The sequence below is a fragment of the Limulus polyphemus genome, unplaced genomic scaffold (assembly GCF_000517525.1).
Source record: "Limulus polyphemus unplaced genomic scaffold, Limulus_polyphemus-2.1.2 Scaffold1008, whole genome shotgun sequence".
NCBI lineage: Eukaryota > Metazoa > Arthropoda > Merostomata > Xiphosura > Limulidae > Limulus > Limulus polyphemus.
In genome coordinates, this window is record NW_013666618.1 from 162617 (window position 1) to 177897 (window position 15281).

A 15281-nucleotide genomic window follows, 5' to 3' on the forward strand; every position below is an offset into this window, starting at 1 on the left:
AGTTTGGATGTACAATATGCAAAGAAATATCACACATAACATTACAATTCAACATTCAAATATTTTATAATTAATCCTATCACCACAGGTATCCTTTACTGTGCATGACACAAGGTTTTAGTGCCTTACATTTTAAAATTTTACTAGACTACTTTTGTTTATGTTATACCAATTAGAATAGCTTAAAATCTTAGCTAATTATCCATATTTTAATAGTATACAACTTTTAAGTTCTTAATTCTACAAGGTAATATTGAAAAAATCCTGAATTTTCAATAGTGTGACCCACATGACACATTTTCTTTTAGCATGTCATCATCCCTATTTTATCCACCACTCCTCAAAAAAACTAAGAAATTAGATGTAAATTACTCTCTATAAAATTGTTATTGCTCAGAAAAAACATCATTTTTACAGTCTTCAATTTTGTTTGTTTCAGAGCTATCAAACAGAAAATTAGACCCCTCCTGCCACACCCATCTGTCACATCCTCTCCTTCAGAATTCGTTGATAATTCTCTCTTACGTTTCATTATATATTTCCTATAACCAATAGAAAGTCAAGGTTTTAATCTATCAAATGACATATTGTATAACGTTATGTTCTGAACAGTCAGATGCCAATTTCACTCAGAGTAATAACACCGTTCCTGTGGGAAACTTAATGACTAGCTTGGATGAATTTGTAAAGGCTCTTGTCATATAGTTAGAAAGCCAGAAAAATTTTGGGAGGTAAAAGACTTTGTCTACTTTTTGCATGTTATTAGTCTATATTATTTGGCACATTATTCAATTAAATACAAATTATTAAGTGCATTACTATCATTACTATAAAAAATTAGGTTAACTCTAATCAAAAACCGACAGCAAGAAAAAAGAAGATTGGTTAAATATTTTATTTCTTGTTTTTCATACTTATTCTTTATGTATAATTATAAAATGTAAAAACAGGAATCCTTTTAGGTTTGTTAAGATTAAATTAGATAAAATAAATAATAATAATATTATAATAAAAATGTTTCATGAGGCACACACACAAGCAGCTTGTGGGTAATGCAATTCATTAGCGTAATGTGAGCTGCATGTTCCCCGAATGATTTACAATTTATAATGGCCCGGATAGTAGTTAGCCATAGTTTAAAGGGCAATAAAACAATAAAATGTAATTATAAATAGATGTATACTGTTAAGAACTTAGAGCTACTTGTGATAAACAAAAGTAGTTTCATGTTACAATTTGAGGTCATTTTAAAAAGAAAAAATGGTTAATTTAGGTTTAGTAAAATTTTTCTTTTGGTGGTTACGAGGTCGGTCAAATTGATCGATCACGTTTTGAGATAGGGTAGTGAAAATAACAGATAAACTATGAAGTTTTACTGAAAAAAAAACTTTGAAATGAATTTAGGAGGTTTTAGGGATTACATGAAGGAAATTTGAGATTCTTGAGATGAGGAAAACTATTTTTAATTTTAACATGAAAATTACTTTGCACACGGACTATTTAAAACAAATACTCAATATATATTCATGGACAAATCTTTACTTTATTTTATCAAAAATACTTTACTAAAAATATGATTATTTGTATGTGAAACTTATAATATTAACTGAAACACTGCCAAATTTTGTGAAGATATACAGACTTAAATGAGTACAAAGAGGTCACGTGATCAGTTAAATTGACCGAGCCCATGTTGATAGAGTTAATAGGGAGTGTCCACTGTATTATAAAGTAAATAAAGTTAAACTTTTGGTGAGATCAGAAAAGTTAAAATACTATAACTTTTATCATTACTTTCAACCTTTCCATGTACTGTATATAAGAACAGTCAGTCTTAGATATTGACAAGAACAACAACATGTAAAGGCTTCATTGTTTTCTTTTTAAAAAATGCAGTGAACTAGATGTATATGAATACTTTGACATTATTCTTCATCATGTACATTGTATATTACATAAGATGTACAGTAGATATTTGCTTTAAGTAAATATATGTTTAAACCAATACTAATACTTACTTCTATAAGGTTTTTTCTTCTGTCCATGTTTATCTTTGGATACTAAAAGAACTGGCCAGTGATCACGTGTAAAAACTTGTTTATGGATAATGTCACCATGAGAACCACCTCCACAGAATTCATTTATCCCAAGCTCCTTTCTAGTTATTTCCTGGCTTAACACACTGGTATTGTTTTTACAAGAGATAATCTTTTCATCACATTTTATTTTGGTGTTATCAGAATCAAAAGGCTTGCAAAAACTGCCAGTGTTAGTAAGAGTTTTCAGAGGATTAATATCTTCAGTACCTGAAGAGATGCTTTCATTATCTTGACATTTAACAGTTCTGTTTTCACTTTCTTCAATGTCTTTATCAGGGCGAGCTTGAACGTCACTGTCACTAGAATTCATGACAGCACCTCAATGACAGGTAGTACTTTTAAAACGAGTGACGTTGAAACACAACTCTTACACACATTCACTTACCCACATTTATATGGATGTATATTTTTCTAAGATGTACATGATATTTACCTGTAAGTAAAAGATCAAATTATTGCAATATGATAGTTTAATGTAGTTTTTGTAATGCAAATAATCTCACAAACATAAGTTTTCTATTCTATTTACTTTTAGTAATTTGTACTTGTTCAAAACTTTCTCATCTTATGTGTACTAGCTTTTAAAAATAATTATCCATTTTCACTGAAGTGTCTAGAATACATGTAGTTCGGTCAAAGTTTTCTTACCTCAAATGTATTTTTAATAGATACCTATCTCACACCTAAGACATGTGTTATAAAGTGAACTGAGCTAGTGCATGGTATAGTCATCAAGCGACAAGTCCATGCACAGAAGATCCCCAAAAGAACTAGCGTTCAAAATAAACTTCACACTTAGACGAGGCAAGAATAATGTGCACTGGTAGTGGGGAGGAAGGGTGGGATGATGTGCATAGGTATCTATCGGAAATAAATTTTCAGGTAAAAACAATGTTAACTTCCTAAATGATATATTTACCTCTCTGCACACAGTAGCTTGAATCCCAAATTGATGTGGTGGAGTGGCAAGAGCAATTGTGAAAACCTAGGTGGGCTCCCCTCAGAGAAAGTGATTGAAATGGAATGCCAATGTGGGAGCTTATTAGAGAGGTTTCACCTGTGAGAGACCACATCCACCTCATACAGGGTATACTCTTTGCCCAGATGGAAATATGAAAAGATGAAGGCACAATGAGCCAATGTATCACATAGATGGGAAGGAAAAGACATGACCAAGCAAGCATTTGCACATAACAGGTTGGCTGGACATGAGATGTAGCATGGCTAAGGCAATGGTCAGATTATATGATCTTGTATGTGTTTACTCACCTTAAAACAGGAATTGGGACTAAGTTCCTCATTGTCATGTGAGGAGAATACTTTGCCCCATCCAGCTGGCCAAGCTACTGGGAAATTGGCATATTATATAATAGAAGGCAACCTGTACTACACTGACATGAATACCCTTATCCTACTTCTCAAATGTACTGTGCTGCACACTCATATTCTCACACAACCACTGACAAAATCTCTAGGTCAACCACCCCAGTTACTAAGAACTGGAAGTGGCACGGGTCCCCCTGTGCTTCACTGAAAGACCAGGGAGGAGAAGATTGTGTTGGGGAGACACTAGAGAGAGATGCCCATATCTGATGGACTTAATCACCACAGAGGACTTTTACTGAAGAATGTGCAATGGATTACTGTGAAACCTAATTTAAAAGGCCAACATGCACAAACCAGGGAAGTGGGCAGACACTTCTCCAGTACTCGCCTTTTCCATGATAGTACATGGAAGTTATGGTCTGGAATGGAGAAAGAAATACTTGTGTGTATGTGTGTGTGTGTATATATATATATATATACACACACATACACACCATCAAAGTGGTCTTGCAGAAAACTCCATCTCAACAGTGGGCACTTTAGGAGCCAGGGTGGATATGTTTAAAGCTTTCCATTACCCCTGACTTGATATTGGTTTAGGGAAGTAAGTATACCCTGGGAGGCAACACCTGTCACTGGATGGGTTTTGAGAAGAAAATGGGGAAGCAGTATAAACAGACAAGGAAAGAAAAAGTGATACTTACCCATTAAAGATGGTGAGTAGACTGTGGAATAGCAAATAGAAGGAAGCAATTTCTTGAAGGAGATGGAACTGTGAGATGTTGTCATTTTCTTACACTAAAAATAGATTTCTGATAGATATTTAACTCTGCTCGAGCACGCAATAGCTTTTCTGGATCTTCCACTGCCCTCTACTGCTTTGAAAAGAAATTTTCTCTCTTGATACACAAGCCTTTATACCCCATAAGTTCAAGCTGGTCATTTAGCATGCATACGAGCATGCGACAACCCTCCACCAATTGGAACACAACATAATCTCCTAGAGATTAGGTCCACAAGAAGCAGAACACCAGAAGTGTGGAGAGAGAGTGGGAAGTGTGTCAGAAGAGGCAAGTATCTATCAGAAATCTATTTTCAGGAAAGCATATCTGACCAGGCAACACTCGCCACTGAGTGACCTGAAATATAGCCATGCATACCAAGTAAAACCTGGCAGCCTGAGCTGGACACAAAAAAAGATAATGGTCACTACAATCATGGAGGGCTGAGAATGATAGAAGAGATATGGGATAAAAGTTATGATCTCACTCCTGAGTCACCCATGTTTCAGAAGTAACAAGCAGTCAGGCAATAAAATCAAGAAATATCTATGAAACAAAGTACAGGAGGCATCTAATACATGAAGATAACATTTGCAATGACCACAAGAGAAAAGATGAAGGAATTTGGTTTTATGAGAGAGATGGTATGAACAGTAAGTGGCTAAAAGTTCTAATGGGGCCTGGATAAGAGCATGTAAAACTACATTAAGGTTCCAGTTGGGTAAAGGAAGTGTATGAGAGTGACCAGAACAAATAGAGAAGAACAAAAAAGGAAAAGTAAAAAAAGGTGGAAGGCATTCAACTAGGCCACCCAATAATCTGCAACAACAGAAAATAAAAATCCTTAGTTGAACAACCAGATAAAGAAGGTTGAGCAACAGAAGGGTGGCTTGGTGGCAGTTAGACCAGCAGTGAAAAATTCACCACATTCATTGGTAGACAGAGAGAGTTGAAGGGCAACATGAATGGGATAAAAGAAGGGTTGTGTGGTCAGAGAAGCCTGATTGGTAAGCAAGAGAACAAACAAATTTCACACATAAAGACAAAAGGACAACACTCCCAGGAAAAAGTCATATGAGGTTAGAGCAAGAATGACCAAGATGAGAGAAGAGGTGCTGTGGATGCTAGTTATGATGAAGAAAAATTAGAGATTGAGCAAGCCAAAAGGTACTACGAAAGGTACCCAACTGTGAGTGTCACAAATCAACACCAAGACAGGTGGGAGAAGGTGATGAATAAGGTAAACATACAGAAAGAGACAAAACCAGACCTGGCTGAGAGCATCCATAGCTAGAGAAGCTGGATGAGGTATTAGGTGTCACAAGATAGGAAGTTTGGTATTCTGAGTAACAAAATCATCGGCCAATGGCATACCCAACTGGGAATGAATCCAACAAAATACTGAGGATGGAGCAACCATTGCACAGGAAGAATCCTGTCTGGAGGAGATAGTTAATCCACCTCCAGGTTTAACCCTATTGCAATGGGCTCAGGATAAAATACACTAGTTCCTATACACATCTGCATACGTATTTATACTATAACTTTTAATGTAGTATGTGTGTCTTCACCAAATTTGGTAGTCTTCTAGTAAACATTACAAGTCTTTTGTCCACAAAAAATCAGATTTTTTAATAAAGTATTTTTACTAAAGATTTGATTGTGAATATATTTTCCACATGACCAGAAATTCTCAGTGCTGAGCCCCCACAGACCCCATACAATAGTCACCACCACCACTGGCTGCATTCCAACCAAGCAGAGGAACATTTTGGGTATGAACAGAATCTATTCTGGGTTCCAATGTACTGAGGGTCAGATGTCTGGGGTCAGGACCCTCAAATAGGGGCTAAACTATGACCCCCTGTAGGAACCAAGGAAAGTCAAGATGCTAACAACAGAAGCTGACAATTGAATCATTGTGCATGCTAACAATGGTCCTAACTCATCATCAAACGGATGTGGTGATTTTGAGTCTTCCAACAAAGGTTGGAAGAATAATAAATAATTTAGCACCATACATTGGAGGAGACAAAACTTAGAAAATTGTGATCTATTCATGTTGACTACAGACTATGTTCTAGAATCCCAAATTTCCAGGAGCTGGTGTATTCTTTGTGAGTCTGAATATGCATCCATCTGGTGGTAGTAGGATAAATCATGTAGTTGCGACAAATGTGGTGGACAAGACACAGCTGTTTCTTCATGTAACTGAGCAGTAAACCTCCCTGCATGAACCACAATATAAGTGGATGGAGAGAGAACTAAGTATTCACTCCCAGACCTTTCAGCCATCAAGGAAGGTTCTAGCTTAAAAGCAACTGGGGAAAGACCCAAAACATCACACACTCGATGGACCAAGAACCCTGAGGTGGCTGCTCCCAAAGTGGTCTCCTCAGAAGCTAACAAAATAAAGAAAAAGTGCAGAAAAAAAACTGAAACTATATTTTCTCCAGAATCACTCTCAAATGCAGCCTCAGAGCCCTCTGGAAGAACACCACCAAATTGAATATATCTCTATATCACACTATGAATAAGGGCACTGACAATCTCAATTGAGAGTAAATCTCTCCCCCCTCCCCAATTGATGAGCACACTAGATATCAGAGATAGAATAGGAGAATTGCCTGAATTGCCTCCATGCCAGAAATAATAATCCAAGAATTCATGGCATGTATCTGCCTGTCAAATGAAAAGAAAAAACAATTTCAAGAAAATCAACTAGATAGCATGAAGAACATTCAAAGTATCTCCAACAGTCATAGCAGAAACCCAATAATGAATGCTGTGTTGAGAAAAAGTGATAATATTATCTGAATTAGGTGCTTATATACAGTACCAGGACAGAGGGCATATTGACATAGATGGAGAGACAGATATTGCCAATGGCATTTAAGTGAAGAATAAAAGACTGGAGCAAGCGAGAAAAATTCAGTCCGATGCTTAGATGGGAAAAGGAAGGAAACCTTAGCAGTCAAGTAATATTTGTAGTGTGAGAGAGGGTTAGTATGTTTTGGAACATAAATTACAAAATTGTTTTTATACAATCCACTACTGGCAAGATCCATAAACTATCATACTGAAAAATTTGGTGCTTTTGCCTGTTATAACATTTAGTACAAATAACTAAGTAAAATACACACAGAAGTATTTGGTGGGGTTAATTACAATACTGATGGACAATGATGGTATTATTGGTTAACGCTTTTGTGTGACTCGTATGTTTTTGCTTATTATGGGCTCCATATTAAAAAAAATCATGTACTCACAAGCATACATGTTAAAAAACCGGATGAAGGCCATGTGGAACCCACTGGTAAACATTCTAGGGTTAAGCATGATAGCTACTCATTACATAGTATAAAACAAATTGTAAGTAAGACACCAACAGTTGGTCAAAAAATTATACACTTCACATGAAAGTTATAAAATACCATCACAGGAAACAGCAACACTTAGATTTTGGGGATATACAAGATAAAATACTGTAGTATGCTCAGGTCAAACTAAATTACCTTTAAGAGCAATGGTACAGGTCCACAAGGTAACAGGAGATTCAATCAGAATATTAAACCTTTCCATACGAGTACTCTTTTCTGCACATGTTATGAGGTTTTACGAGATACATTCAAAATGTAATTAAATAACTCTACTATCAATTTGTCATTGAAATTAGCATTATAATGTACATTATAATTCATACTTTTAATTCCTTTATTTCAAAAAAAACCTTTAAAAATAAATAACTTGAGCATTCACAAACCTTAACTTTTGGGCTCTGTAACTTGTAACTTGAATTACAGAGACAATTTTTAACAATACACATCTACACTGAACATGTATGTCTAGACACACAAACTACGCTTATTGCACTACTTACATGTACTTGTTTCAAATTTCTTTGGATCAATTCAGTAAACACAAGAATAAATTTTGCCATCGCCTGACAAGAGCCATGTCCACCTTCTATACTTAAGACCTGGTATTTACAAGCCACATATATATATTTGACATAAATGTTCATAACCAACAGAAAGAGCTCATTTTAAGTTATAATATCCCAATGGTTATTTCAAAATGCACACTCAGTGTTTGTTATCAAATATGTCTAACTGCTAATAGTACTGTTTGTTGCTTTGTCCTTGATAGCACTTACAGTTATTTCTCACCTAGATACATATTAGTTATATAGACAATTAGATTTTATTTAAGTTTTACTTCTATATTTTAGTTAATTATGTATTATTTATGTTTCAAAAGGCATATTTGAAAGTTTTAATACATTTTTAATATAACCCAAACTTCACCTTGGTTCACAAGGGTTAATTAAGTTAGTGTGCGAGTGCAAGAAGATTTTGCTGAAGGCTTGCATATATAAAGATATATATATATATATGATGATGATGATAATGGTATAACATGCTCGTGAAACACACACTGATATGTGTTGGAATGAATAATAAATGGTAAAAGACAAGAAAGGAAAATAAAACATCAAAAATAAACTATAAAAAGCAAATATGTGAAATTACAAATATAACAAAAAGAAAACCTTTTAAGGGTATTCGACAAAAACTAAGAGATATGTAAATTTTTTTATTTCTTAATTTTAAATATTTAATTGCACTGTACATTGATGATAACAGCTATATTTAGTGATATGGTAGAGCTAATGGAAAATATAATATATACATTTACCTTAAAAATACTTTGACTGTTCATTTAGGAGTTTCTAGAGTTTATGCAAATGAAATTTGAAAAGTGTAACATGTGAAAAAATATATTTATACTTAACATGAAAATCACCTTGCACTCAAACTATTCAGAGTCTGAGTGAAAATACCTACAATACATAAATAAATTTTCAGCAGTAATACTTAATTAAAATAATCTCATACTTTATGTACAAAAAATAGTAACCTTTTAACAAAATGTGGAGTTATTGTATGTATTGCACTTGTATTATTCTCAATACAGGTGCATTGTACATATTCCACATTGAAAGAATTAAATATAATGTTTATTACTTTGCAAGAAACATCATACTTACCTAGACCAACTAGTTCTACCAACATGACTGATCATTCTCAGAGAAACAGAGAGGAGGCTGTAACCTCAAGATACAACCTGAACTATCATTGAAGGATACTAGCTGTCAACATCTTTACACGGTGTGCACTATTACAACAGTGTCTTCCATGGAGAGAACAGGGATTATGTCTTACAGAATAACAAAGGTACAAAGGCAGATAGAAAAGGATGACCTTTAAAACTTTCTTTATCAAGTATTATGTGAAACCTGCACAAATATACAGAAGGATAAATTCAGAATAAACACTTTATTGTATAAGAAGGTAGAAATGCATGGTATATTTACATACCACAATAAAAGTCTCAACAAAATTTTGTTCTTAGAATATAATCATATAGTTTATATGGTGGAGCTTTAGAGTCGCATTTTGAATGTTGCCTTATCATAGCATTGCTTTTTTGTAGCATCTCCTCATATACATAAGTGTTGTTTTATCACAGACATTGGCTTGTTGTAGATGTTTTCTCATTTGAGATGTTATCAGGCAGATCTAGATGCATGATAATTTCTGACAGTGGTGACATCAAAAATAATAGTGGCATAGCGATATGAAAAATCATGGATTGACGAGTCATTCTTCTAATTTCAACTAAAATTCAGGAGACTATGAAAGACTCCTACATGTACATTTAGGTAGATGTATTATTCATTTCATCATTCTTTAGTACACTGGAATATCCCACACTTTTATTGTCTTTGTTATAATTACAGTACAGTGTGTGTGACAAAGAGGCATTGAATGCTTTTATTAACAAACCTCTTAATTACTAGCTTTTCATTTCATTGCCAAGGAATAACAGGGAGCCATTTATCTCTTCTAGGCTATCCTATTTTCTATTACCACCCGACTGTAAACCACATTCAATCCAGGTCTTTAAGATACTCATCTAATCTCCTCTTCAACTCTTTCAGTATTGTAGCAAACTATTCATTGGTTGAAAACTCTAGTAGAAAAGTAGCAATGCCTTAACTGGAATCATGTCAGTTTTCCATATCCTAAACCTGTTTTCTTTGTTCTTACTTTCTCCATCCCCCAAACCCTACTCCACTCCAGCAAAAACATGGCAAAAATGCCAACTTTTGTTCATATCATAATCCTTCCAAACCTAGTAGTATACTAGCTATCTTTGAACCCTCTCCAACAATGCCACATCCTTTCCTAAATATGGAGATAAAAACTGAACACAATATTTAAAATAAAGCCTAACCACTATCTTACTGAGTGAACATGACCTTTATCTTGGACTCAATATTTTTATACATAGAGCATAAATCCTTATTCACTTTATTACTAGTTAACATACATTGCCTGGAAGACTTTACGAGATTTTGGAATAGCTATGCCAAGGTCTTTTTTATCAACTTTACTTAGTTTCCCTAGAAAGACTATAAACATAATTAATGTTGTGACAACAAGTATGTATAATTTTACTAAGTTTAAAAGGCATTTACCAGGTGTTAGTCCAGCATGCCCCAGCTCAACAAATGACTAATCTTCATTTTGCACTTCATCACTTTTAATGGATCCATTAAAAATTAAATTTAATGGTCCATAAATCTGTTTTTTTGTTTTTTTTAATTATCCTAAGATACATATTTTCTAGCCCATGTGCCTTATCTTCTTTAAATTTTCCAGTCTTCGATCTAACTAGCTCTGGCTACTTCATTCAAGGATATTGGATACTCTTCTGCAGGAACCTCTACTTGTGGGATCCAGCCTACATCTTCACTAGTAAAAACTTATGAGAAAAAACATTCAGATACACAGCCATCTTGTAATCATCAAACACAACCCTCCCATTGTTATATTTTATAGGCCCATTATAACATTCTATTTGCTCTTTAACATACTTGAAAATGTCTTTACTGTAAGCATTAAAATATTTTGTCAACAGTTTGTCAATCAGTTCAATAGTTGCTTTGTATTGTAGATTGTACCTAAAGATTTCCCACTCAAGACAAACATCACTGTTTAACAGCCTATTTTAATTTACCTGAGAAAGTGCCTCTTTCAAAGAATCAAATTATATATGTTCTAAGGTTTAGAATTATAATATTTGTAACCTTAATTTTAATATACAAAACTAATTATACAATGATCACTGCATCCAAAATATTTTCTACTTCAATCTTTTGAATGATGTCCTCCTCAGTGGTTATTATAAAATACAATACAAAATAGCATTATATCTAAATGGTTCCCTAAGCAGTTGAAAATTGTTCAAAAAATAGGAAAAAACTATTTATCCTGCAACTCTAAGAAACTATCACCTTCACTACCTGACATTATATAGTTCCAGTCTATACATATAAAGTTAAAGCCTCCAATAATCAGGACTTCTTTATAAGAAGCATTTCTGATTTCCCTATAAAACATCTCATACATCTGAGTTTGTTCAGGTAGCCTACAACAATTTTCTAACATCAACTTCCTATCCTTATATCTACATACAGACACCCATACTATGCTGATTTTAGTTCATACTGACCTCTTTTAATATCCTTTAGATTGATTGACTATACCTCTTCCTTAACGTAAATACCACCACCCCTCTTTTTGAAATAAGCTAACATAGTTGAATAACTTGTACCCAGGAATTTCAAACTGATATATATCATCCTTTTCCAAATCAAGCCAAGCAATAATGTTGTATCACTTGTGTGTTTTATTTCTTACCTTTTAATTTTTATTCTAATTTAAAATTTTTAAGAAAGTGTTAAATAATGTTCATGAATGTTTAACTATAAACTGAGCACCAGTGTCTGATAAAATATGTTTTCATTAGACTGTAACAAACTAAACAAAATACCACTACAACTAAGTTTAAACAAAAACAATTTATTGAAATATAAAAGAAATTCAAAATAAAACTTCCAAACAACTAGAATACAATTTTTTTATCACTTCCAACAAAAAAAGAATTAGTAAACCTGTGCCTAGTCAGGACTAGGTACAAATGTTAATAAATAATATAACATAAATTTCAATAATAATCAAAGGAATTAGGAAAAAAAAACAGAAGAAGAAAAAAACCAAATTTCTCAGAGAATAATACAGTGTTCCAAAATCAAACCACTTCTCAATATCAAGAACAATATCGAGCAATAATTTTTAATTATTATATCTCCTGAACTAACCTATTTTTAAGATCAAGAAAGGCTTTTTATATAGTGGTTAGACCATGAGGTTACATTCCATGTGACTAGCTATTACCTTAAATCTATATAGTCTTTAACAACATTAATATCCGCCAGTATGCCACCATCACCACTAGTGGAAGCTTGTGTCAGTTTCATAATACATACATATTCAAGCTCAGCATGCTCTAGATAGAAGATGAGTTAGAGCTTAAATATAACTAAAAATTCATAGTTGAACTAAACAACAGAAGGTATAATAAATGAACATTAAACAAAACCAATTAAAAATAAAAGTAGAATTTGCTATCTTTCAAGATTTGATACATTTAACCTCAGCAGTTAAATGTTATTGGTATATTTCATTGATATTTACATTTCTTTCCAAAGGTATGGAAAATGTGGATGCAACAGCATCACCTGGTTTGAAGAGCAAGAATGCTGCATACCTAATGATTTTAGTAACATTTTAACCCAGTAATAATTACCAAGTACATAGCTTTCATCATAAATGGGGTTTACAGTTTTGTAAAATGGCTTTTTCTTACTCCAAGTGATTTTGTTAACTTACTAGGAATAAGTATTAAACTATACCACCAAAAATTCTAATTTCAAACTAGTTGTAACATGAAATAAAATACAACATATAAATTGGAGATGTGCCCACTTCTGCTTAGTCAGTGCCAATTCCTAATTAATTTAACAGTGCCAACTTTAAGTAACTTGGTGCACAGTGTAGCTAGAATATTTTGTGCTCTCACCTCTCTAAGAAAAAGGTTATAATTATGCATCCATTTTGTAAAATTTGTTTATTTTCAGACTTATTTATGATCTTGTATTTATGTGTTAGATTAATTGAAGTACAGCATGGTTCAATTTTTAAAGTTTTATATATTCCATTTTATTACTTAAAATATCACAAGTTATTGAATAAATAAAAGGAAATGAACCATATTTTATTATTTTAATTTCCTCAATAACCAACACACAAATTTCACCTTTCACTGATCCATTTGTTCAAGAGCTGCAGCCACAATGAAACTGAAACTCTTGAAGGAATATTATGTTTCCTTTTTAGGCCAATAAATAATTCCAGAGAAAAATACCTTACTTTTATTTACATGCTCCATAATTAGCTTGCAATATCAAATAAACCAATTATCTATATTTAAACTGCACTTTGTTTCAGTGGATAACTTTCATTCTCAATTATTTTGAACAATAAAATTTTTTAAGAGTCAAATTTGTGATACCTATCCATTTTCGTTGTAATTAGATTGATTAACATTTAATAAGCTTTGTCACCAGTTACTGATTAGTTGCCAATTAACTGGCACACTTCAAATGTAAATAACTATATAATAATTGAACAGTATAATAATGCAGAGCAATTATTGACTTATGGTCTAGAATAAGCCTTCCAAACTATGTAAATTAGCTAATAATAAGGCAAAGGGGATTTTAAGTTGTACATACAGAAATCTTATATACAGGTCAGAGGAGACTATCAGTTTACCCTGTAAGGTACTGGTTAGACCATATTTGGAATATCATGTTTAGTTATGGTCACCTTATTTAATAAAGGATGTTGAGTTATTAGTAAGGGTTCAGAAAAGAGTTACTATTATGTAACATACAGCCAACAAGGGACCATTTGGTCCTTCAACAGCTTCATACTATTTTTGCATATTCATCTTTGAGAAAAGTAAAACTTTAAATACATCTTCTATTTTTTACCAAATCAATGATTTCCCCTTCAAAATATTTTAAAATGTCAGTTTCACTTTCATCTACTCTAGGCTATACTGCTAACAACTAATTCCATAAGCTAATCACCCTGTTAGTAAAACTAAATTGTCTGACTGAAGTTTACCTTATATTTTTCAAATCTTAAAAACTTGTGTTATCTTATTCTGTTTTCAGAATACAATGCAAAGAAAGCAGAGGCCTTTATCCTATTGATACCAACAATAATCTTGTAAACTTCAATAACAATCACCTCTTACCCTTCTTTTCACAAGAAAATAAAAGTGGTTTAAAAGATCTTAACCTATTCCCATGAAATAACCTTTCACTCCAGGAATAATTCTAGTAACCCCTTCCTCAACCTCACACTGTCACAGGAACGACAACTTGGGAGATTTAGGTTAGTCCTAAATATAAAAATGGCTAAATCCAAATACTACACTAACATTCAATCCAAAATAATATCCATACGTATAAATTTCTACTAAAGTTATATAGTGTCACTGTTCTTAATATTAGGTTCAACTTAAAGTATTACTTTACTAAAATTACCACTAAAAGTAAACGATAACGTCGAAGTAAAACTAAAATACTAAACTAGACAATTATACGTAGTAGTAGTACAGTAATTATATATAAGTTATAGTAATTTCTACTCTAGTAGTAGTAGTAGTATTACAGAAGCGAGTGGTTTTAAATACACAGCAAATAAAAACTCTAAAGTAACTAAAAATTTGAATTTTTTTTATGAAATACTCACATCACAAAAAATAAAGCGACTTCAAATTTAAGTAAAGCTACTACTCACTCATTATACTCTAAAGTGTAAACCTAGCTGTGCCTAAAAATAAATAAACTTCATTGCCATCTCTAAGGTACATTTTAAAAACAAACTTAAGTATATATTAAAACATGTAACGCAGTACATTATAAGGCAACATATGTTATCGTTATATAACACTTAATCACAGAAAAAAAAAGGAGAAACACTTGGCTATGAGTTCCACGAAGAAGAATAGTTATTAAAATTAGTTTCGGAAACTTGGACCAAAAACGTTTTGATCCAGTACGAAGGAAGCCACAGGAATGCGATGGGAA

General features: G+C 32.9%; 1 protein-coding gene across 1 annotated transcript in view; it reads right to left on the reverse strand.

The window, feature by feature from the left end:
• LOC106461669 (RUN and FYVE domain-containing protein 2-like) overlaps positions 1–7797 on the reverse strand; it is a 100734-nt gene extending 92937 nt beyond the window's left edge. Inside the window, exons 1-2 of the mRNA XM_022388689.1 lie at positions 7723–7797; positions 2019–2532 (exon numbers count right to left, since the gene is read on the reverse strand). Coding sequence (XP_022244397.1) covers positions 2019–2409 — 391 coding nt within the window. The 5' untranslated portion in view covers positions 2410–2532; positions 7723–7797. The remainder of the gene's footprint in view (positions 1–2018; positions 2533–7722) is intronic.
• Positions 7798–15281: the final 7484 nt, after the last annotated feature.